The sequence below is a fragment of the Eriocheir sinensis genome, chromosome 15 (genome assembly GCF_024679095.1).
Source record: "Eriocheir sinensis breed Jianghai 21 chromosome 15, ASM2467909v1, whole genome shotgun sequence".
Taxonomy (NCBI): domain Eukaryota; kingdom Metazoa; phylum Arthropoda; class Malacostraca; order Decapoda; family Varunidae; genus Eriocheir; species Eriocheir sinensis.
In genome coordinates, this window is record NC_066523.1 from 4217581 (window position 1) to 4243862 (window position 26282).

General features: G+C 48.0%; 1 protein-coding gene across 4 annotated transcripts in view; it reads right to left on the bottom strand.

Annotated features, from left to right (window-relative positions):
- The window catches only part of LOC126998795 (protein bric-a-brac 1-like), a 60625-nt gene that overhangs the window by 803 nt on the left and 33540 nt on the right, over positions 1-26282 (bottom strand). For 3 of the 4 annotated variants that reach the window (XM_050860842.1, XM_050860841.1, XM_050860840.1), the window contains 4 exons: positions 3906-4925; positions 3576-3683; positions 3116-3304; positions 1-2985 (listed from right to left, as the gene is read on the bottom strand). The exon at positions 1-2985 is cut by the window's left edge and continues 803 nt beyond it. In XM_050860842.1, the coding sequence (XP_050716799.1) occupies positions 2533-2985; positions 3116-3304; positions 3576-3683; positions 3906-4910 (1755 nt within the window). In that variant the 5' untranslated portion in view covers positions 4911-4925 and the 3' untranslated portion in view covers positions 1-2532. Of the gene's footprint in view, positions 2986-3115; positions 3305-3575; positions 3684-3905; positions 4926-7478; positions 7772-26282 lie in introns of those variants that run through there. The other variant, XM_050860839.1, reaches the window with a different exon arrangement.

Below are 26282 nucleotides of genomic sequence, written 5' to 3' on the forward strand. Positions count from 1 at the left end.
CTTAAAACTGAATATTTTTTGGAAGAAGTTCCTTGCATGCAGCACTGATACGAGTAAATGCTAAAAGGAATTAACTTGCTGCTCAAGTCGTTTAAAATAAGTGAATAAAATCGTAAAGTAAATAAACACGGGGGAAAACTGGGGTTTTCCGTGCTGAAAATGTTCATTTGACTTCACTTAGTGAAACAAAAACAAAGGTGATTCTCAGTTGAAGGACTTTGTTTGGTGGGTCAACAAACTGCACTGATGTTTATCTAAACTATGGCTTCTATTTATTGATTTGTTTCTTAATTTTACAGCGCGATGTGCATTGGGTGTGGTGTGTGAGTGTTGCAGCACCTGTGACGTGGTGACATGTATCAGGCTCCCTCCACACCGGACCTATGACACGCTAGAGGTTCACACCGGCAGAACGCTCACCATTCTAGCAGCAGTGAAACACATACATTTTACTTTCATATTTGCTTCTTTCTCAACGAATGTTTTAATCATTTAAAAAAAAGATAAAATAATGAGCTAGGACCCTTACCTAGTTAGTTAGGTTAGGTGTGTGTGAAAATATGGCATAATTAATGAAGCCCGTGGAGGTGTCATAGGTCAGCATTGGGGCGGTTCTCCCGTCGGACACTCCCCCGCGTCGGGCAGGGAAGCTTGGCGCCACGTCATGCATCTGTTCATTACTTGCGTGTACGATGTTTCTCTTGATTTCTTCACTTTTCTTGTGCATCTCCCGAAGTATGCCAGCGCAATGGAAACTAACAACCGACACTGACAAACACACACACACACACACACACACACACACACACACACACACACACACACACACACACACACACACACACACACACACACACACTGTCCCTCCCCACCGTCCATCAAACCAATGTCTTCATTAATGTTTCCATGTCCTCGCATCCCTGACCATCGCCCTCCTGAAGTCATCGCTCAAAGCGCCTCACGCATACTTAAAAAAAATGATGTCGCGAGAAGGTGGCGCAGTGCGTCCCTGAGACCACTCTCGTCTGCACCGTGCTGTGCAGGCCGCAACGTCGTACGGGCTCGGCAGAAACACCACACAGAGCATCTATAACCACTACATATCTTGCTCTCAGCTTCACAGAAAAAAAATAAGAAACTACTAACACTAAGACCTACGCATTCAGTAAGACATTACCCTCTAAATCTGAACATAAATAGATATTTATATGTTATATAATATACTCTCAATCGTATACTGTTTTAGCGTCATATCTTTCTTAGTGCTGGTATACATTGTCTCTTGGCATGAGTGAGGTATCTTGGTAAACATCGAGAGAAAAGAATGAAACCTTAAAACTATGGATACAATTGCTAGTTTCGGAAATGTAAGTTTACGGCAAGTGGGAGGAGAGATATTTTAATTACCAACAGCGGTAACGAAGGTATGAGGGTAGGGGCTTCAAAAGTGGCGGGAAGGGATCAGTAGTCAACTGTCTATCACACCACTTTTATTCACAACTGAAAGATGAGTTATATAGATGCTGATCACGTAATGAATATGAAAATGGCAACATTTAGGATGATAATGATGATGATAACAACAATAATAATAATGATAATAATAATAATAATAATAATAATAATAATAATAATAATAATAATAATAATAATAAGCTGGGCTAGTATACACTTCGGCGGAGGCCTGTGGTGCACGCCACGCAAGTGTCGTGCTCGCCAGCCCCCGCGACTCCGCGGCACAACGCGCCGTGCACTGCTGGGCGCCACCACGGGACGGCTGAGTCAAACCACCGCTATTTATATTTTTTTCTTTACAGAGTCTCACAATGCCCTTTCAAAAACTGGCCTAACTACCCAGCGACTGCTCCACAAACACCACCTGTCCTTTGCCACGAGGATCTTTGAAACGAAAAACAAAATCTCCCTCCATTACTGCTTCAAGGAAGTGAGCTGTTGAAAGACGGGACAACCCTGAGGAAGGTTCAAGAGGCGGCCTCTCCTAGGCCGATCCCGCTGTCGGTGGCACAAATGGTAAATGGCCTGCAAACTACAACAATGTAAAATAAATGCGACAAGAAATCGACTCTAGGTAAATGGAATGGAAGATTGGAGAAAACATAAGCGGCTTCCAAACTGATCTGGTTCCTGCAAACCCCGTAAGAGCTTACGAATTCGTGCATAAGGAACTGAGCTGTTGAATGCGTTGGGACCATGAGCAATATGGAAACTATCTTCAGCTATCGGCGTACAGGGGAAGATCACAACCCTAGTTGAGGTTAGTCTCATGGGAGACACAGACTGCTTGACGCTAACTTGATTTTCGACTCCTGAGACCCGCTGGAGGAAAGACCCGAAACGACCTGAGTGTGAGCAGTGGTTCGACTTGGGCAATGAGTCAACAAAAGCGTGACATAGTTTAGAGGAGCAACAACACACCGTCTTGGCTGAGCGGCCTGCTGAGGCTCAGCAGTGTTGAACTTTGACGAGGGAGCGAACACAAGAGAGTCAAACTCTTGACTCACTATATTCAACTTAAGCTCGCTCCTCAATCTCCGGACGTTTAGTAATGAGCGAGTCGGTGTCTGTTAAGTCCAGAGGCGTGGCGGAGGTCTCCCCTGTACTTCCATTCTCATACATTTTACGGCCCACAAGTGAAAAAGAACCCATAGCTGGTGCTGAGGTTGATGATTCTTCCTCCTCATCCACCACGGTAGGACCCGAGGCAGAGTGTTCCTCTTCGTCACTCGTCAGACTCTTGATTGGTCTCTTTTCGTGGTCCTGGTGAGGGTGAGGGTGAGGGTCTCGATCTTGGGAGGGAGGCTCTCTGGTCTCTTGGGGCGGATGTGGTTCTGGGGCGTTTCCTTCGAGGTCCGTGCTTGATGGTGAGGGCTTTTTGTTGGGCAGGCGGCGCGGCAAGGTGCTGATGCCCATCTTCTTGATCTTGTCGTAGAGTGTTCGCGACGGAACCTTGTATTTCCGAGAGGCCTGTGAAAACATGGATTATCAGCCACTGTAAAGGGCAACCTGTAAGCACAGGAGAAGGCGTTCTGCAAAAGATTGACAAAATGGACATACAAAATACATAATTACAAATGTCTTCTTCACCCTCACTCACCTGAAGGGCTGTCATGCCATTCTTAACGGCGTCAATGGCGTCCATCAGGTCGGCCTTGGTGTACTGCTTGTACCTCTTCCATTCTGGCTTAGGTGTGGGTACATAGCTCACGAAGTTGCTGAAGTGGGAGGAGCCGTTTGGGTCCAGGTGGTAAGGATTGAAGTCAGACAAGAGAGGTCCGTTGGTAAGCTGAAAGAATTCCTCTTTATTAGCTACGAAACTGAGGGAATAACTTTATTATCATGTGCAAAGTCATACACTCAAAACCCCTTTCACCTTCTGAGAACAAAGGCACGCGACAAACAACAATACTGTGAGAACAAACACCCTAATGTGATCGCCGGCCCATGTTCATTTGTTGTTTTGAATCAGATGCTCTTTTACAGGAAGAGGTTGAACCATTCCACTTATTTTCCTACTGCTGATCTTTAGCCATGGTTGCACAGCATCCAACACTTACCGACTCAAGCTTCATCTTGTGGTCCTGCTCGTCATCCCGCGCTATGTCCGAGAAGGGCCGCGAGTCGTCTTCGTGGTGCTCCTTCTTGGTCACCACGCCGTACTGGGACTGTGGGGCAGAAAAAAAGTTGATTCACCACAATTCTACGTGATATCAAATGAACTGGCCGGATTATATAACTCAAACGAGCATAACAATACATACTAAAGCATTAATGTTAATTAAGGACAATATTGTGACAAGGGATTACGGTGGATTTTGCGGCGTCATTACTCTAATTCTAACATTGTTTATTTCTTTTTACCAACCGCTCATTGAAAGGGGCATTACCTCGAGGTGTTCACGATGTTCGTGGGGCAGCAGATGGGGCACGTGGGAGCTGAGAAGGCCAGGTAGGGGCATCATGGAGGAGGCCAGGGACACGAGAGAGCTCATGTCGGCTCCTGGGAAACCATGGGTGTGGCCAAGAGCTGTACGCAGGATGGGTGTGGGCGAAAGCATGGGGTCGGGGAGCATGTGGGACCGCTTGCGTTTGTGAGGAGGGGAGTCTGGGCAGTGTGGAGGCAGGTGGGCCATGGGAGGCACGAGGGAGAGGGGCTGGCGGGGGTCACTGTCGAGGCTGCTTGGGGTGTGGGTCTCCCTGGGTTCGTGACCCTCGCGCGGGTCCCGTAAGTGCTCCCGCAGCTCCATTTCGCGAATGTCTATGTGGTCTCTGTGGTCGAGGCGGTGGTCTCTGTGGTCTAGACGGTGGTGCGGGCGGTGCGGGAGCAGAGCTGACGGTGGAGGCGGGTACGGATGAGCTTTGGGTGAGGACCCCCGGTCGTGGGAGGACACTGACGGTGGGGCTGTGGACGTGGGTGGCTCGGGTTGTAGACGTGGCAGATCTTGATGGGTGCGGGCGTCCACTGGAGCCGTAGCGGGGCGGATGGCCTCGTGTGGGGAGGGCGGGCGGCGGACGGCAGCATCACTACCCAACTCCTCTACCAGCCCCTTAATTTTGAGGCTCTCTGCCACACGCAGCAGGCCCTGCAGGTCGTCGTGCTCTACATTCACCTCGCCACGGTACATATACTCCAACAGGGCGCGCATGTCTGTGGCGCGCACGTCCTTCAACACCACGATGGGGTGGTTGGCGGCGCGGGCGTTGACGAACAGTGCCTGGAAGTAGGAGGAACATGCCGCCAGGACAAGACGGTGGGCGTGCAGCGTGACGCCTTCCTCACATGCCAGCGTCACATCGGTGAAGGCCTCCACGTGCAGCAGCTGGTCGAAGGCGGCCAGCAAGTTGTTGCGATGGTTGTTCCAGCGGAGGCAGTACTGCGAGCTGCTCCCCATCCTGGCAGGGCCTCCCTGAAGGGCAAGGGAAGGAACACTGTTAGGGCTGTTTATCACTCTACACACACACACACACACACACACACACACACACACACACACACAGACGCACGCTGTTTACGTATATCAATGATAACATTCTTGAGGATGTAATAAAGTATAACTGTAGCTATAACAGCAAGTCATACGGGGAAATCCACGTATAAAGTTTTATCCAAGTCACTACGAAAATGTCCATCACTCCAGATATTAATTAAAATGCCACAGCAATGAAACATACGTAAGATCTACTACTACTACTATCACCACCACCACCACCACCGCTGATGCTACTACTACTACTACTACTACTACTGCTGCTACTACTATTACTACCACCACCACCACCACCACTACTGATGCTACTACTACTACTACTACTACTGTTACTATTACTACCACCACCACCACCACCACTACTGATGCTACTACTACTAGTACTACTACAATTGCCGCTGCGATTACTACTACTACTACTACTTTGTAAAACTAATAATAATAATTTCGCGCGTTTGCTAATGGGACATTTTTTTTTTCCTTTCCTCCTCCCGTAGGAGTGACAGGAAGGTCGTGATCCCCGGGTGGGCCAGCAAACACCAGACTGCCTGACAAGGCTCACGGTACGGGGTGCTGCTGGAGGGCTCGAATTAGAATGGTCGGTCCGAATGCACTGAAAGTGTTGATTTCGCCGCGGCGCTGGGAACACCAAACGCGGAAAATAACGCGCGCAGCCCCCTGGCCTCGGGACGTGTGAAGAAAGCTGCTCCGAGGCAGGGCCGAGGATGAGAGGGACGGTGATGGAGATGAGGATGCGGAAGAGGACGAGGAGGTGGTGGTGGTAACGGTAATGACGGTTAGCGCCACATTCGTGGTAAGGAGATGGAAGGACCGAGAATGTGAAACAAGATCGAAAAAAAGTAACAAGTGAAATCGTAAACATTTGCGAGGCGGAGAATTAAACGGGAGACAAATGCAAAGAAGAACTGCTGAAAGACAATGACGCGATATAATATCTAAATAAGTTCAATAAAAAAAATAAAAAAAAACTGAGGGAAGGTGACGTGAGAGCGAGGAGGTGAACAGAAACATTAACAGCACGAGGAGGAGCATAATAAAAGGGTGAAGTGTACTGGTTCTAAATAAGTAAGAGGAGGAGGAGGAGGAGGAGGAGGGGAAGAAAACGCAGGACCTTATGACTTCCTGCTGCAACACGGAGCCTAAGCAATATTGCCTTCGACCTTGCGAACACACACACACACACACACACACACACACACATACAACACTGCATCTCTACAACCACAACCTTAGTACCACCACACGACCACCTAATACTACTTTTATATGCTACTATAACATTACTACTTAGCATCAGCAGCAGTAGCAATAGTAATATGACTAGCAATATTATTATTATTATTATTATTATTATTATTATTACTATCATTATTATTAGTGGTAGTAGAAGATACCCGGTATGGAGTGGATACAGGAATTAAGTGTTAAAAGGCGAATACGAATACCTCAAAGAGTTCGTATTCGAGCGCAAACATGAATACTTTATGTGGAGTATTTACGCATGCATTCATGTATACTTGTCAATAAAAAAAATATTCATAACTATAACGCAGCATAGTGCTGTAGTAAAGTTATACAGTGGTGAAATGAGTTCAAGATTTCAATGAATTATGAATGGTGTCAGTATTCAAAAGAGGGCTATCGCACCTCTCCTCAGTACAGCAGAGAATCTTTTAGTGACAAGATATCAGCTCACTGACTATTATAATTATCGACATATCTCACCTGTCTACACTTGGAAGATGCTATTGACGTATTCTGAACACACTGAGTGAGCAGTAATGACTTAGGTAATCGATAAGAGCAACAACTCCAAACAGTTCATATCAAATTCTATTGAAGTAATGCTCTACCAACCCATATTTGATCCTGTGTTGCAATACCTGAATGAATGAAAGGTCAAGTCTGATAATTAATTTATGATCTTTCGTCAGATTATTCAACGAAAACGAATATGAGTATAAACAAACCTAAATAATATATTCTAATAAGAATACTTCATCTCTGGTAGCTACATACATGTACACACATACAACTACTACTAATACTACCACTACTATTGCTACCACTACCACTACAATAACTTCTGCCACAAATACTTTACCAGTTAATCGACATTTCACAATTGCGTCACACACTCTTCACGTCACTTAACATTATTAGAATCGTGTTCACTTTTGGTAAGTTCATTTCGTGCAAAAAAATCTTACACCACTCGAAAGGTCAGTTGTTATGTGATATTCAGGCGCGGTCTCCAGCACATGTCTCCCGCGCGCCGCCGCTGGCATGATGATTATATTAAAGATTCTATGCCATAACAGTGATGGATGAACTTTGAGAAACGTTTCGTTATCCCGTTCAGCTGTTTTCTACCCGTCCCTACACAGATATTAATAAGCACTCGTGACACTGAATTAATCCCCTATAGGACGCTGAGCACTCTGAACTCACCTCCGCTATCTTCATGTCGTCCAGGTGTGGGTAGGGAGAGTATCGTATTCTTTCGATTTCCTTGGCAAAAAAGTGATTGTATAAGGTCGCTTCACTCAGCATGTCTGGTGAAATGGTGCGACTGTGTTCTTGGCCCAACATCGGAGCCACTGTGACACACGCGCGGGCACTGGCGCACTAGCCGTGTCGATGAATAGTGGGCCACTGAGTGAGCAAGGAGGTGCGCGTACACAGGTCCTCAACGCAGCGAGGCGCACACACAAGTGAGCCGGTAAGGGCACGCCGTTTTCTATGACATGACGTGGTGGTGGGTACCGGGTTAGTTGCACAACACTGTCGCATGGCAATCTCTGAATTCATACTTGCCTCACTTCCTCCCGCGCATATTTTCAGGAATAGTCATCTGCCGACGCACGAAAGCTTACCACTGGATGGAGAGGGATACACTATTTGCGACTGCACGAGACGACGTCAGAGACCTTATCAAATAAAAAAGTGTACACTACTAGTCCTCCCTTACTGTAACTTCCCCCCTTCCCACCACCCTTACCACCTCCCCTACCCACGTGCAGTCAGGGATACAAGGTCTTGTGCAATACTCTGGCAACACTGCAAAAGCGGCAACAGTTCGCAGAAAAGAGCATCCTCAAGGCTGACCAGCTAAGCGGTACCGGGGGAGGGAGGAGGGCGAGGCTGCTCCAGGAATATCTCGTTGAAAGGGAACCTGCTCCTACCCGGACAGCTTCCTTGAACCTCGAGCCCCGTGGGGGGAAAAAAAAATATATATGTGCCGTGAGAGGATGACGTCTGCGGGAAACTTCACGAACTGCTGGAGTAAACTTATTACACTAGTGGCTGCAATCTCTCTCTCTCTCTCTCTCTCTCTCTCTCTCTCTCTCTCTCTCTCTCTCTATGATGTGGTTTATCTTGATTTTAGTAAGGCCTTCGATAAGGTACCTCACCAGAGACTGTTAAATAAAGTCAGGGCTCATGGGATAAGAGGGAAGGTATTTGATTGGATTAAGGCGTGGATTAGCGACAGGAAACAGAGGGTTACCATTAATGGTAAAAAATCCGAATGGGGTAATGTTACCAGTGGGGTTCCTCAAGGTTCAGTTTTAGGCCCGCTTCTATTCATTAGCTACATCAATGACATAGACAATGGGATAACTAGTGACATAGGTAAATTTGCAGATGACACCAAAATAGGACGCACTATTAGGACAGGGGAGGATGCTAGAGCACTGCAGGAGGATCTCAACAAACTGTCAGCTTGGTCAGAGAAATGGCAGATGAATTTTAACATCACCAAGTGTAGCGTACTTAGTGTAGGAACACGCAACCCATTACACGGGTATAGTTTAGACTCCACAGCGATAGGCAGGTCTGAGTGTGAAAGGGATTTGGGAGTGTTAGTGAACTCTGACCTAAAACTAAGGAAGCAATGTATTAGTGCGAGGAATAGGGCTAACAGGGTATTAGGCTTTATTAACAGGACGGTAACCAACAGTAGTGCAGAGGTCATCCTCAGACTCTATTTAGCGTTAGTTAGGCCACACTTAGATTATGCTGTCCAGTTTTGGTGCCCACACTACAGAATGGACATCAACTTGCTAGAATCAGTTCAGAGGAGGATGACCAAGATGATTAAGCGGATTAGGAACCTCCAATATCAAAATAGGCTGAAACATCTAAACTTACATTCACTAGAGAGACGAAGAGTGCGGGGAGATCTGATAGAAGTATTCAAATGGGTCAAGGGTTACAACAAAGGCGATATAAGTAAAGTACTGAGAATTAGCCAGCAGGATAGAACTCGCAGTAATGGATTTAAATTAGAAAAGTATAGATTTAGGAGAGATATAGGCAAGAATTGGTTTAGTAATAGGGTGGTGGGGGAATGGAATAGACTCAGCAATCACATAGTTAGTGCAGGGACGATAGCTTGTTTTAAGCGCAGACTGGATAGCTACATGGACGAGGACGACAGGTGGCAGTGAGGTGTGGGTGCAGTAAGGTGACGGGGTGCTGGATGCGTGCCTAGTACCGCCGGTATAACGAGGATCAAGCCTCTACCTGTAACCCCTGTAACTACACCTCACCCACCGTGAGTAGTGGGGGGGATTCTGGAGCTGCCCTGTGTAGGCCACCCGGCCTCTTGCAGTTTCCCTATGTTCTTATGTTCTTATGTGTGTGTGTGTGTGTGTGTGTGTGTGTGTGTGTGTGTGTGTGTGTGTGTGTGTGTGTGTGTGTGTGTGTGTGTGTGTGTGTGTGTGTAATAATAATAATAATAATAATAAATGGTTTCTTCATTTGTTGGCAGTCATAAGGCTGAAAATACACATAGTACAATGAGATTTATGTAATGAGTAATGGGGGAATTGGGAAGGGTGGTTGAGGTGTGTGTGTGTGTGTGTGTGTGTGTGTGTGTGTGTGTGTGTGTGTGTGTGTGTGTGTGTGCTGTGGACTTCACTTTTAGTTCTGACACGATAACAAAAAATTACCAATCATGAAACATCTGCGTGACCTGACCTAATGAGTCCGGAAAGGAAAAGGGCAACACACACACACACACACACACACACACACCACTACAAGCGCCCCCAATGGACCTGACCCTCAGCAGGTGCACAGTGACCTTGAGAGGGAGAGGAGGGAGAGGCGGGGAAGGGAAGAGGAGGAGGAGGGAAAGGGGAAAGGGAGAGGGAGAGGAGGGAAAAAGGGAGTGGAAGAGGAGGGAAAGGGGAGTGGAGAGGCTGGGGAAGGGGACGGAGGGGAACGCATAAGAACCGCTGCCTCTCCACCCGCCACACTTAATTAATCAGGAACAGCTTCTTTCTCGCTCGTCTTACACTTCCTTCTCTTCCTTTCCTTCCACAGAGATCGCCGCGTCTAGACTAGGAGTGATATGAAGGTCTTTACGTGGTTCTGTTAATCTTAAAGGCATAAATCTCTCTCTCTCTCTCTCTCTCTCTCTCTCTCTCTCTCTCTCTCTCTCTCTCTCTCTCTCTCTCTCTCTCTCTCTCTCTCTGTGTCACAAGTTTTAATGTAATAAGGAAAATTTTGCAGCGCCACAGATAACTACACATGCTCAGTCTTTTCCTACTGTCTACAAGAAAGAATAAAAAGTAATATCACATTCAAATCAGGAAGAAATTTTCAGAGGGTTCCCCACTAACACACACACACACACACACACAGTAAAGTCGCTCGCACGCAGAAAACATAACCTGCAGAGGAGCATTTCATTGTAATTGTGATTGTCGACCATCAACCCAGCAGGGAAGCCATAAGCACGTGGGAAGGAAGGGATAAAGGGTGACGGAAATGAGAGAGAGAGAGAGAGAGAGAGAGAGAGAGAGAGAGAGAGAGAGATTGCAAACTCCATACGTACAAAGAAAAGGTGACACGTGGCGCATTACCAAGAACATGAAGGCGAGAGAAACGGAGCATGGAGTGAATCATGTGGGATAATTTTAGGACGGTACGAAATCATGTTTTCATACAGTTACAAGAAACCCAACGAGGACAACTGAGAGAAAGATTGAGAAATTTATTGATAAACTTGGAGATATTCATTTTATAATCTCCCAATCTGTGCGCGTTGGAGGGGGAGGGGGAGATTGTGGGCCACTCGTTACCTGGCCAGGTGCTTGTTATCTCTCGCCGGAAGCAGCCTGTGCGACAGACGACCCTTACGTAAGCTTTGTGAAAGGCCCGCGATAACCTGTGGCGCCAGGCACGAGGTCTACTTGGCACACATTTTCGCGTTTCTCTAAATGCGAACCTATGCGTTTTCAGGCACGTCGGGAAATTCCGCAGAAAGGTGACGCAAGAGAGCTCCATTTTTTCTTGGCGTGTGGGCGACCTTGGCGGGAGTAACTCTTGTATTTCGTGAGGGTGCCTCGGATCCACACGCCACTAATCAAGTTTCTCGCTGCAAGGTTTGTTTCCGCGTGTTGATCGAGGCGCCCCGTCAGCATTACCGCGATGACGACAAGGCGGAGTGTTTGGAGAGAAAGGGCGGTAGGAAATGAGGAGGGGGTGAGGGGGTCGTCGCGTCGGCAAATCATCACCAAGGAATGACTTTGAGCGGAATCTGATCGAGTGGGCGAGAATTGCAACACCTTCAGGAAATACCCCGACGCAGAGTGAATCACAAGGGGGAGTGTTGGTGTGGCGGACGTTCCAGCGTCGCTACCACGCAGTCCTTCACTCCCTTCCTGCGGTGGTTTGGCAATTGCAGCTGCTAGGAACTTAGGAAGGGTTGGTGAGAGTGAGGACACGCACCAGGTTACAAACATGCGGGAGGGGATGGCTGAGTTTGTTTCTGAGCGCATGATCGTGGGACAAAGGAGTGGTTTACTTGCTCTTAGTATGGTTTAACGTGATGGTGGGAGCTGCGGAGATGTGGTCATGGTATCAGTCTACAGCGCCCTTCCGGTCCCTCTCTATTCCCCCCCCCCGCCTCCCTCCCTCCTTCTCTCTTCTCTTTTAAGGATGTGAACCAGTCAAGTGTTCTGCGGCTTGACCTTTAAGCGCGTCCTACTTGTTCATGCCACGTCACCACATTTTTTTTTCCTAGGTGGGTGTTGAACAGTGCAGACGGGGAGATGAGAGGCGGAGGGACAGCACGGGGGATGTCAACCAAGCCAAATATGGTTAACACGACTTCACTTGTTACATTTGGCATGCTAACGTGCTGGTGTGTGTGTGTGTGTGTGTGTGTGTGTGTGTGTGTGTGTGTGTGTGTACAAGGAAAACATCGGTCATCGCAGGCCCACTTAATACGTAAACTCGAGATGATGTGTTGAACGTCTCTTGGTATTACTCATGTTGAGGGAGAATATGAATCATTATTATTATTATTATTATTATTATTATTATTATTATCACTACTATTATTGGTGTTCTTATTTTTCATTGTTGCTGTTCTTAATGTTGTTGTTGTTGTTGTTATTGTCGTATTCACCCTTATTGCTGTTGCTGTTATTGGCGTCGTTGCTATCATCATGGTGGAGGGTGGAGGGTCGCTGCGCCACTCCCTTCATTACGCATCGTCCACTCAACCATTTCCTCTCAGCGACTTACTTTTTTTTGCCTCGAGTTCTTCGTATTAGTCACTACACCGCAACCACTACCACCAGTCTAAGCTAACCACCACCACCACCACTAATCTTAGCTCCACCACCACCACCATCACCAGTCTAAGCTCCACCACCACCACCAACACCACTCCACCGCAACCACCACCACCTGTCCTGAGCTCGTATTCTTAATTAAAACACATCGGCCCCTCCCTCAGTTCGCCTGCTTGAAATGCCTCTCGTAGAAGTTGCTGGGATTTATATGTGGCTACTGTGTTGATATCCTAGTGATAGTTTTACCCGACTTCTGCGTCTTGAATGGGGAAAATCACCCATGAAAATCCGGTTGATCTTCCCTAGGGCCTTTGGGAATGAGTCAAGACGTTCAAGCAAACATAAGAAAATAGGGAGACTGCAAGAAGGCTACATGAAAGCGCCACAACTTTTATATACCCATCACAGGCACCACTATTATTAACACCCATGGACTGTAACCTGTAACCTGTAAATTCTACCTCCATGTTAACACCATTTCTTACCCCCACCACCTCTACCACTACCAACCACCACCACCACCACCACCCATTTCCACCACCCCCAGCACATCAACGACAAGGAATAGTTTTAGCTCCACTATCAACTTTATTCATTCCTACCAGTCTTGCATCACTCACCACAACCACCACCACCCACTCCCCCTCCCCCCCCAGCACATCAACGGCAAGGAATAGTTTTAGCGCCACTACAAACCTGAATTATACCTACCAGTCTTGCAGCACCCACCACAACCACTACCACAACCATCACCAATTTCACACCTTCACACCAACACCTCTAATCCCACCCACCGCAACCACAAGCTCAACCATTTTCACACCTCCAAACCACCACCACAATTACCATCATATCCTTTAACGCCACCAACCTCACTAACAACCACTTTGCCTACCACCATTACCACTATCTCAACCACCACCATTTTCACACCATCACCACCACAATTACCATCATAGTCTTTAGCATCACCACGCACTAACAACCACTTTGCCTACCACCACTACCACTATCTCAGCAACCACCATTTTCACACCAGCACCACCAGCACCACCACCACGCTACCACACGGGCGATAAGATAACAGCGTCATGTTAAAAAGAGGGATAATAAGAATGCAGCTCAAGTGTGCGTCGCAGTTGAGTTCCCCGTAGGACAAATATAAGAGAGCCCCCCCCCCCCTCCCCCCCCCCGATCCCTTCCCCTGCCTCCCTCCCCTCCCGCACCCCCACTTAGGAAATACCCAAGAATATGCTGTGTGTGTGTGTGTGTGTAAGAACATATCAACGTTCACCACCAGGCAAGGCACGCCCACGCCTCCTCAAATAACCCCAGATGCTACAGTTTGGAAGGCTTGTGACGAGGCTTCCTGTTATTCCGAGCCATGCAGACTTTTACGGGGGACGTCCGTGTGGAGGGGAGGGATGCAGGGAGGGTGGATGAGTGGAGGAGCAGGGAGTGTAGTGACTTGTGGAGGATGGATGAGTGGAGAAGCAGGGAGGGTGACGAGGCGGATAAGGCGTGGAGGGGTGAGATGCGCGCAGGAGGTGGTGAGGAGACGAGACCTGAGCTGCATGCGAAGGGACAGAGGAAGATCATGATGCCTTAGGTCACGGAGTCCTTCCAACAGTGGGGTGGGCTACACACACACACACACACACACACACACGGGATTCTGCGCAGCCTGGCGTCAAAACATTGCACTCTCCAACCCCCACACTTCCTCTCTTCAACACCCCCCCCCTCCCCATCCCCAACATGCATTATCTTAGCCCCCCCCCTCCCTATCTCCCTTTCTTCTACACATATTTTTTTCTGTAACCTGTAAATTTCCAGTAATGGCTGCCGGGACGATACAAACCGTTAATTAATGTTATCACTGTTACACACACACACACACACACACACACACACGAGATTCTGCGCAGCCTTGGCGTCAACACATTGCACTCTCCACCCCCCACTTCCTCTCTTCAACCCTCCCCCCCATCCCCACATGTGTTGTCTTACCCCCTCTCCCCCGCCTCGTCCCATCTCCCTTTCTTCTATACATTTTTTTTTCTGTAAACTGTATCCTGTAAATTTTCAGTAATGGTTGCCAGGACGCTGCAAACCGTTAATTAATGTTATCATTGTTACCACTATCAACACACACACACACACACACACACACACACACACACAAGGTCATGCGGGGCGGCCACGATGAGACCAAAAGTGAATCGGGGAAACGGAATACACCGCAGGAAATTGAAACCTTAGATAGTTGCGTTCGTCATGGCGGGACTTTCACACACACACACACACACACACACACACACACACACACACACACAATGATTTCTCTTTTGTGCAGCGTGATGAAACTTTGTCTAAGAACTATGAGTAATCTAAGAGCGTCCGGGGAGTAGCGGCGGAGGCGACCCACTCAAGACGCTCAAGCCGCCAGCATTCAGCACAGCGATATGATTTGTGCCTTCGAGAGGGCTGGCCGCGATTGGCGATGTGGGGAGCAGCTTTGCGGTGTAGTTCCGAGTAACGCGAAAGATTAACAGGGACGGAGTGATGAGAATACCGAGAAGCGTATCGTTCCCACTACCAAACGTGTGCGCGAGAGATAGCGAGGTGGAAGGCGTGCTACTCCACATTATGCTAACAGCCGGGTCTAGAGTGTTCCTGGTAATTACACTCCAGCATTCCTTTGATTATGAGTGACTCTCGGTGCATCAGTTTAGCACTTCATGAAGCACGTGACCACAGATAAGTCTGAATTCGGCATAAAAGGGACCGAGCATGATCGTATTACTCAACAGTTCGTCGCTCAAGCACATATATTTGACAAGGCTTTCGTAGGAGTTTGGGGCATTTCCAGGAGTGGTTTTATGACCCTGGTAGTAGTTTGACCCTTCTTCTGTACCATGAACCCAAAGAAACACTCATTAAAACCCGACTAACCCCCTCTTTGGCCTTTAAAATTAGCTGATGTGAGAAGCGAAATTGTCTTAAAATACCGACCTAGTAAAAGTCAAATCGTGGCGAGTGTGTGTGGCCCATAAACACTGCCTCTACGGTACTGAGTCTGACGCATGCATCAATGAGACGGTAAATAAACAACTCACACTGCCTGCCTGCTAGTACTCGTATACACTCAGCCTCGTGCAGACAGTAAGTACAGAGGGTTGCCACGGACCTCCAGAAAGCAATTTAGTTTGTGTCCCATAAACACTGCCTCTACGGTACTGACGCATGCATCATTGAGACGGCAAATAAACAACTCAATCTGCCTGCCTGGTGGTGCTTGTAGACACTCGTAGCCTCGTGCAGACAGTAAGTACAGAGGGTTGCCACGGACCTCCAGAAAGCAATTTAATACTGGCGAATGCGCACGTGACTACAATAAGTGATGCATACTTAGTCATCTCTCTCTCTCTCTCTCTCTCTCTCTCTCTCTCTCACACAAGTCATTCATACATACAAACGTGCGCGTGGGGTAATACGAACACCTTCACCGCCCCCCCCCCCCCGCCCACCTCTCCTTGACTGCCTCCCCCACTCCCTCCACCCCCGCCCCCACCGCACGACCCGGAACCTCTCCACCACTAACCCCAGTTCGAGGAAGGCAAGGCGGCGGTGGCGGGAGGAGAGCGGGCGGTGAGAGGCGACAGAACGGCACTATCGAATTCGCCAAACACACAAGCTTCCTCAGTATGGCGATAGCAAGGATTGGGTTGCGGGAAATCTCTCTCTCTCTCTCTCTCTCTCTCTCTCTCTCTCTCTCTCTCTGGACAGTAGGTAAGTGAATCAGCGAACGGGGGACCCTTGTGGCGTGTTCTATTTCTTGCGTCCAACAGTCAAGGCCATCAAGGAGGAGGAGGAGGCGGGGGAGGAAGAGGAGGAGGAGGAGGAGCAAGAGAACGCTTCACTGCCTCGTAACTCTGACGTGGACTAGAGGGAGAGCTTGCGTGCGTCACTGATCCATACACGTTGAATGCCGGACGTTTGCGAAATTGAAACAAAGGAGAGGGAAGAGTAGGAGGATGAGAGTGAGGATGAGACGAAGGATGAAGAGGAATAAGAGGAGGAGGACGAGGAGAGCAGAGGAAGGTGGTGGGCACGAACCTGTCTACAAGCGATGGAGTGATTGGTATATTCCTCAAATTTCCCAAGCTGGAGAACTTGTATTATCGCTGCCGGCAATGTGAGCCAATCTCTCTCTCTCTCTCTCTCTCTCTCTCTCTCTCTCTCTCTCTCTCTCTCACACACACAGGGAAAAATGTTGAAAGATGAGGTCCGTTGCAAAATACTGAGCCCAACGAAAAAAAGTTGAATAATCATTTGCAAATATCAGACGTAACAGATAAAATAACTAATAATAGTATTTCCGAACAGTGCATGACGAAGGTCCACGCAAACCCAGACAAAAGCAGAAAGGAATGCGGGACGCGGAACTCGATGACAAGAACTAAACGGTATTGGTAACAGTGGTGGGTTTGTTAGACCTCAGCAGTGACACATGAACAGCGGAGGAGGAGGAGGAGGAAAATGTATAAATATAAGGATGATCGGATGGGAGGGGGAGGAGGAGGAGGAGGATAAAAGGAAGATGATTATCAGGACCAACCTCAATGATCAGGACACAAAAGAGCATGAAGGAGCATAAAACGGAAAACCTTCTGCCTTACAACGAGGCTTTGGTGATGTAATCTCTTCCTCAGGCACTTTAGTCACCTGTATAGCAGTTTAATCATTCAACTTGTTCGTTCGTACTGGAACGTCCAGTTCACTCCTGTCGGAACGAAGGAACGGTCAATGCAATGTTCATAGTTGATGGCTTTTGCACGACTACTTCCGCAGGAAAACTGATCCCTCGGCGGATGTTTTACCGATGTCTGAGCTGCATCACCGCTTGGATCAGACCATTATTTCTACTTGTTGAGTTTGGAGTTAAATAAAAAGGAAGAGTGATCATCGTTAATAAATTTGAAAACCTGCATCAATCCCACGTACTAGTCGTCTCGCTTCCAACGTACAGAGATTGAGTCGTTTGAGGGGTTCTTCACGCGGCTGTGCCTTCAAAGATGATAAAATTTTCGTAGCGCATCTTTGAAGGCCTACTCTCGAGTATTTCGAAGTCTGTCTTGTAACTGGCGGAGCAAGACTGCACTGCGTTCTTCAGGTGAGATCTTATGAACAAGGCACAGAGGGTAACATCACTCTCGGCGTCTTACTTTTAAAGTTCCTCGCATTGAACCCGAGCAGGTATTTCAGTTTTTAAAAACAGACTTCCAGACTACTGTTTGAGGACACTGCTGGCAGTGAACCATAATCTGACCAATTACAAAGTACGACCTGAAGAGGTTTCCCACACACGGTGTATGTATGGTAACTCTTTCTGGACCCAAAGTGTATGGCCTCAAACTTATCAAGGCTGTTGGATATTTGCACTTCAGAACACTGAATGAATAATTCGGTCAAGGTGATTTTGAATGACTTCGCAATCGACCATCCAGAGGGCCTTTCCATTCACTCTCATGTCATCACTAAACTTTGATTTAGATTTTAGAGAATAAGGAAATGATGAGGGTAGTGAGGAGGAGGAAGAAAAGGATGGGGCAGAATGAAGGAGAGGGCTGAGGAGGAAGTGAAGGACAAGGAGGATTAAAAACAAGGGTAAGAAATAAATGTGAAGGAAGAGGGGGACGAAGAGGATAAGGAGGAGGAGGAGGAGGAGGAGGAGGAGACGGTTCTACCATTAGTTTATTGGGAATTTGATGCATCACCTACTTCAATGACACTAAACTTGCCTGTGCCTTGTATGTTAAACTCCCCTCTCTCTCTCTCTCTCTCTCTCTCTCTCTCTCTCTCTCTCTCTCTCTCTCTCGCTAAGCCCCCGCAGACATGGCTACTGTATTGTCGGTTTCTCCAGTCTCTCGAGCTATAATATTCCGAGTTCGAGTAAAAAAGTTCCGGGATTTCACGCAAGTTCACTCTGCGTCCAAAAACAGGTTCACATGTACTAGGCGCTGCTTCGTCCCGGGAGAGGAGAACAACATAACAAAAACGTGAACATAAGAACGTGGGAGACGGCAAGAGGGTAAACGGAGGTGTGTGTGTGGGGGGGGGGGGGGACCTAGCATACATCATAAATGGCCCGCACGCACATGATACCGCCAAACCTGTTCCATTCATCCGCCACTATATATTTTGTTAACATAAGTATTCTTCGGTGCGTCTCTCAACGATGCTATGTGATTACGATGCTCCCGTGTTATGAGTCTGTGGCACATTTAAAAGCTTCGAGTGCGGCATGAGGAGAGACACTACTGCACTTTAATCTTTAGTGAAGGGCTGAGCGCGGCGCTGGCATGTGGCAGACGAGGCAGGTGGGGGGAGTGTGGGACGACTCGACCATCCTACTGCGTATGTCTTGGTCTGCAAAGGTGTGGTGTGCGTTTTTGTTCCTCTTCTTCCTCAGTCTAATTTTTCTCCTCAACCTCCCCTCCACCCCCCCTGATGCGTCACGTCTTGATCCTGTTTGCGTGTGTGTGTGTGTGTGTGTGTGTGTGTCAGAGCATATTTTTTTATAACTTTTTGGTGAATACGAATTCCCTCTTTAATCTCTTTTTATCACCGTTACTCTTCACTACCAGCCTCGCCTAACACTCGATTTGTCACGCACAAAACCAAGTTGTCTGAAAAAAAAATGAGACGAAAAGTGAAAATTTGTCGCGGGTTGGCTGGCGGAGAAATTGAAAGGTGAAAGGCCAAGGCTGAGTCAGTCATCCCTGCCTCCCCCTCTTCCTTGTGCGGCCTGAGATAAGGAGGAGGAGGAGGAGGAGGAGGCGGAGGAGAGGAGCTATGGGTAATAAAGAGGAGAGCCCAATATAACACCTGAACAGTCGTCACCCACAGCGCGGCTCATACAAATCTATCATCATCAGTGGTTCCATTCACACACTGATCCAGCTCCTGTATGAAAGTTTTAGTCCTATTCGCCATAACCAACTCCCTGTATCTAATGTACTACCCGAAGAGGAAAAGGAGGAAGAAAAAGAGGACGAGGAACAGAGGGAGGAGGAGGAGGAGGAGGAGGGAGAACATAACTTTATACAATATAACTTTGTACGTGTGAATACCATGACCTTAGTGTAAACGTGCGAACTCTCTCTCTCTCTCTCTCACACACACACACACACACACACACACAGTAAGTCAATTTCATATTTTGTAAACATACGAATGTTCACTAATTCACTTCCTCCTCTTGTAACTGGGACACGTTACATATGGATACACACACACACACACACACACACACACACACACACACACACACACACACACACACACCTGCCTCTCCATCAGTCAATACAGTATTGTATTTCGTGTCGCTGAATGCCCGGCAAGGCCAAGTATCTGATGGCCTCTGTTGGCTAGCGGCAAATACTGCTGGAAGAATAAGGTGAGGAGGTAGAGGAGGGGGAGGAGGAGGAGGAGTAGGAGGGGGGGGAGAAGGAAGCATATTCGCTAACGTATATGAAAAAAAAATCCAGTTCCACGCGTGAAATCTGTAATAAATGCTGCCTCAGAATTATATTAAAATTAGCGAAGAAAGGATTTTCCATGAGGAGTTTTTTTCACACTTCGACACAGTGCCTCAGGAAGCTTTACTGCACCTTCCTCCCTCCCTTTTTGTGCTGTACTGCCAGGATTCAGGGAGGGGTTGATGAAACTGGCAGTTTTTTTTTTTTTTTCCCCGAAACGTAAGCAGCACATCCACCAAAAGGAAATAAACGAGTTGACTGTTCAGGCTGCGCGAACAACTGAGAACGGTTGGCTGTCTGGTATTTTATTCCACTGCGTTATCGTTTAATTCATAATTATTCGTAATTGTTCATTGTTTTCTGACATGATCCCACTGCGTCCGATTATATGTTGAGTTAGTGCCTCTCTCCACTCCTTGGTGCACGGAGCCCAGCGGAAAGGCGCGAGACCCGAAGTCAATTCTCACTTTTTAAAATTGGCAAAGTTCAAAAGAATAAAACATCATGCTCTTATTTTGCTTCCAGTTGTGTGTTGCAGGCTGCCTGACTGATACCTATTTTTTCGTTGTCGATGTCGCAATGACAATGATAGTGAAATGAAAAAGACATTTTCACTATTACATTATTATTATTATTATTATTATTATTATTATTATTATTATTATTATTATTATCATTATTATTAATATTATTATCATTATTATTATTATTATTATCATTATTATTATTATTATTATTATTATTATTATTATTATTATTATTATCATTATTATTATTATTATTATTATTATTATTATTATTATTATGGAAAGTACTTTTGAAATTGTCGTTATTACCATCATCCTTCTTTGCTTTACTTTCTGATCGTGATAGTGATTGCAATAAAGTATGTTTCAAGTGAACAATACATTGCTTTAGAAACAATGAGGCAATCAAGGAAAACAAACTGTTGAGCGTTAACATGGCGGACCGCTGACAGCACCGCCGACAATGGGTTTACAGGTGACGACAAGCACAAGCACCTGACAGCCGCGTTACCACGTCTCCCCTTGAGGCGCCTCCTTCGTTGCTCCTTCGATATGACGTCACGTTAGTTCCTTTCACTTGCCACGTGGATTCCTTATGCCCACCCCTGCTGCAGCTTCCCCGTAGCGCCTCTTGCCCCACTCTAGGAGAACCCGGGCGGTGAATACCTGGGCAAATCCTCCTTCATGCCCACTCCCTCCTTCTTCCCGCCCCCAACACGGCCGAAGCAGGAAATTCTCAAAGCAATGATAGCGCAACACGTATGCCTCTGCTGTCCCACGTCGCCCGCAACCACACCTCCACCTAGTCAAGTCACCAAGGCAGGTAAACAGTGGGAGCGGTGCAGAGTCACTAATTTAGACGCTAGATCGCTAGATGCAATCACCGCACTGACATTTCCTACTAATCATCTTATGTACAGCAACGCGCATTACCCATCCTCCCCCGTCACAAGTAAATTTCCCAAGCACTGACCATTACAGTGCCCCAGTCGTTCACCAATAGAGTCTATCGTCCACTCACCATGACGAAGCCAAAACAGAACACCAGTACAGACACCTTGTCAGCTAACCACGACGATAAGCCTGCCGTCTGATCCCCAGTATTAACTTGTCAACATGCAACTATTACAGCCTGTCGTTCAGCCACCAGTACAGCCTGTCGTTCAGTCACCAGTACAGCCTGTCGTTCAGTCACCAGTACAGCCTGTCGTTCAGTCACCAGTACAGCCTGTCGTTCAGTCACCAGTACAGCCTGTCGTTCAGTCACCAGTACAGCCTGTCGTCCAGTCACCAGTACAGCCTGTCGTCCAGTCACCAGTCCAGCCTGTCGTCCAGTCACCAGTACAGCCTGTCGTCCAGTCACCAGTCCAGCCTGTCGTTCAGTCACCAGTACAGCCTGTCGTCCAGTCACCAGTCCAGCCTGTCGTTCAGTCACCAGTCCAGCCTGTCGTTCAGTCACCAGTACAGCCTGTCGTCCAGTCACCAGTACAGCCTGTCGTCCAGTCACCAGTACAGCCTGTCGTCCAGTCACCAGTCCAGCCTGTCGTTCAGTCACCAGTCCAGCCTGTCGTTCAGTCACCAGTCCAGCCTGTCGTTCAGTCACCAGTACAGCCTGTCGTTCAGTCACCAGTCCAGCCTGTCGTTCAGTCACCAGTACAGCCTGTCGTCCAGTCACCAGTACAGCCTGTCGTCCAGTCACCAGTACAGCCTGTCGTCCAGTCACCAGTACAGCCTGTCGTCCAGTCACCAGTACAGCCTGTCGTCCAGTCACCAGTACAGCCTGTCGTCCAGTCACCAGTACAGCCTGTCGTTCAGTCACCAGTCCAGCCTGTCGTCCAGTCACCAGTACAGCCTGTCGTTCAGTCACCAGTACAGCCTGTCGTCCAGTCACCAGTCCAGCCTGTCGTCCAGTCACCAGTCCAGCCTGTCGTCCAGTCACCAGTCCAGCCTGTCGTCCAGTCACCAGTACAGCCTGTCGTTCAGTCACCAGTACAGCCTGTCGTTCAGTCACCAGTACAGGCTGTCGTTCAGTCACCAGTACAGCCTGTCGTTCAGTCACCAGTACAGCCTGTCGTTCAGTCACCAGTCCAGCCTGTCGTTCAGTCACCAGTCCAGCCTGTCGTTCAGCCACCAGTACAGCCTGTCGTTCAGTCACCAGTACAGCCTGTCGTTCAGTCACCAGTACAGCCTGTCGTTCAGTCACCAGTACAGGCTGTCGTTCAGTCACCAGTACAGCCTGTCGTTCAGTCACCAGTACAGGCTGTCGTTCAGTCACCAGTACAGCCTGTCGTTCAGTCACCAGTCCAGCCTGTCGTTCAGTCACCAGTACAGCCTGTCGTTCAGTCACCAGTCCAGCCTGTCGTTCAGCCACCAGTACAGCCTGTCGTTCAGTCACCAGTACAGGCTGTCGTTCAGTCACCAGTACAGCCTGTCGTTCAGTCACCAGTACAGGCTGTCGTTCAGTCACCAGTACAGCCTGTCGTTCAGTCACCAGTCCAGCCTGTCGTTCAGTCACCAGTCCAGCCTGTCGTTCAGTCACCAGTCCAGCCTGTCGTTCAGCCACCAGTACAGCCTGTCGTTCAGTCACCAGTACAGCCTGTCGTTCAGTCACCAGTACAGGCTGTCGTTCAGTCACCAGTACAGCCTGTCGTTCAGTCACCAGTCCAGCCTGTCGTTCAGTCACCAGTACAGCCTGTCGTTCAGTCACCAGTACAGCCTGTCGTTCAGTCACCAGTACAGGCTGTCGTTCAGTCACCAGTACAGCCTGTCGTTCAGTCACCAGTACAGCCTGTCGTTCAGTCACCAGTACAGCCTGTCGTTCAGTCACCAGTACAGCCTGTCGTTCAGTCACCAGTACAGCCTGTCGTTCAGTCACCAGTACAGCCTGTCGTTCAGTCACCAGTACAGCCTGTCGTTCAGTCACCAGTACAGCCTGTCGTTCAGTCACCTGTACAGCCTGTCGTTCAGTCACCAGTACAGCCTGTCGTTCAGTCACCAGTACAGCCTGTCGTTCAGTCACCAGTACAGCCTGTCGTTCAGTCACCAGTACAGCCTGTCGTTCAGTCACCAGTACAGCCTGTCGTTCAGTCACCAGTACAGCCTGTCGTTCAGTCACCAGTACAGCCTGTCGTTCAGTCACCAGTACAGCCTGTCGTTCAGTCACCTGTACAGGCTGTCGTCCAGCTACCAATAACCAGTAAGACTCACCACTAATATGCAAGCTCCTTCGTCGGACTCACCAACGCAGCCCTGCTTATTGCAATGGCCACCCACGATGGAACTTCACATTTTTTTCACTCATATACAACCCCAAACTATTTTGTGTGAGAGAACTCTCCTATACTATAATGTATACGTATACAAGGATGAAGATCTGAATAACTCAGTGTACGATACTAAGTGTTCTTAGAAGGTTGTTTGATTTAGAACGATGCAAAGGTACGTGTACACAATATACATTAGATCATTGCTAACATTTCCGTCCCTCTGGCTCACCAGCCTGCCGTGAGGAATAAAGATTCAGTGCTTGAGAACACCTGTGGTCCGCGACATGTCAGGTTCACTTACCAACCGCCCCATCAAGCTACCCTGTGCGGTGCCTTGGGCCTGATCTGGACCCCAAGGCGAGCCTGCGAATTAGTATATATGATTACTGTTTAGACACATCTTGAAAGATGTGTGCCTAATGGAGTAAGATCTTGTTTTTAATTTAAATAAGGGTCTCTAACAATCTTGTACGAAAGTTGTTCTTCTTTGAGCTACAACGGAACCCAACACCCTGGGTATCGCTGTATCGCTAAGGCAACAGACTGCACCCGGGAGTCCCGCAGCACAGAACACTCGCCACACTGGGTGCAGCGGTCTGGTGACTTGGTCTGGCTGGTGATGGTGGTGGACGTGCCGAAAATAGAACATCATCAAAAGACGTGGGCCAATCTTCCTGAACTTTGCGAAAACAAGAAATATCGGAGACAAGTTTTTTCTCTTCTTCCTCAAGGACAATGATTCACGTTCCTGTCCAGGAAAGCAGCTTTGTCTTCGTTCCTAAAGATGCCAATACTCATATTTACCATAACTTCATTATAATCAGGCAGGTCACAGTAATATCAACTTAGCAACATAACTTTAAAATGGTTATCTACTGCCTCTAACAATGCCAGGAGAAACACCATGTAGAAAAAACAGTCGGTAACGCCCTTCACTGTAAACCATTTATGAGTCATCATTGAACAGACATCACAGGAGTACTGTGAGGGACACGAGTAGCACCAGAATGCAAACCTTCTGGTCCACTAAACTGTCTCGTTGTCGGAAATGGTTGTCATACATTTATTCATTCTCATCCAAGGCTGTGTGACGCACTGCACCGCACTGCTCAGAATGTGAATGTGAAGAAATTGCGAAACTAACAGTACTGGCACACACACACACACACACACACACACACACATACACACACACACACACACACACACACACACACACACACACACACGCGTTCCAAAGTCTTGTGGAGGCTGTCAGTTCTGTGACATTAATTTCTGGTGCACGTAACAACAAGGCTGGCGGCATGTCGGAGAGACTCGAGTGCAAAGTGATGATGTGCAGGATTTTGGAGGTCTTTTGGAAGCTGGCTCGTGGGAAGTGCATCTCATTCTACCGGACGGCTTAGGGAAGCATCTGTGCATTTACTCAATTTTTGTCGTCGTCTAACATGAACAATCGTCAGAAGGGATTACAGAAAATATGCCTGAGGGAGAAGATTGTGGTTCCAAAGATAATCACGGGATAACTGTTCCAGACCCGATAGCTTTGCAGAGTCTCATGACGGAGTGTGTGCGGCACCAGAACACCCCGGGCAGGGAGCGCTTTGGCCGTGTCCAGTGAAAAAAGTCAAGCTGGAGACAATGGGAGGAACACTGGAGAGGTGTGTTTTTTGTTTCTCTCACAAGCAATCAGCCTGCGTGGCGGAGGTGGGTAAGTAAGGCTCGGGGCTCAGCCAGACGGGAACAAAAATAATTCATGTTTCAGCTTAGTCAGGATCATTGTGAGGCAACGGCTGCGTGGGCGCGGGTGGTCAAAATGTGCCTGGTCCTTACTGCGAATGGCGTGAGTAAAGTTCAGATTACAAATAAGGAAATAATATGCTAAGAGGTGAAATCATTGTACTTTTAACGTAATTAATAATAGACACAATCAGATAAATTTAGGCACAATAAACACGTACCAGGGCAAAAAAAAAGAATGAATGACTGTCTTCCCAGGAAATATCTGTAGAAGGTGTAATGAGTGGAAATCCTCAAGGAAATTCGTAGTATAATTCGTGCACACACCTGGTCACTTGGTCAGGTGAGAGGCACGGCCCGGGGCGGTGGGTCATCAGGCCAGGCAAGACACCTCCCCGCCCCTGATAACCCCCCTCGGATCCCTCGCACCCTCCGGCTCCCCTCCCCTCCCATCCAGACCTAACGGGGACCAGCTTCGCCGACCTTGAGAGAAGTGATGTTGCCAGAACAGGGGGAGGGGTGGGCTGGGGTGTGTGTGGGGGAGGGGGGAGGTTGAGAGGAGCGAGGTGAGGATTGTACGGAATAA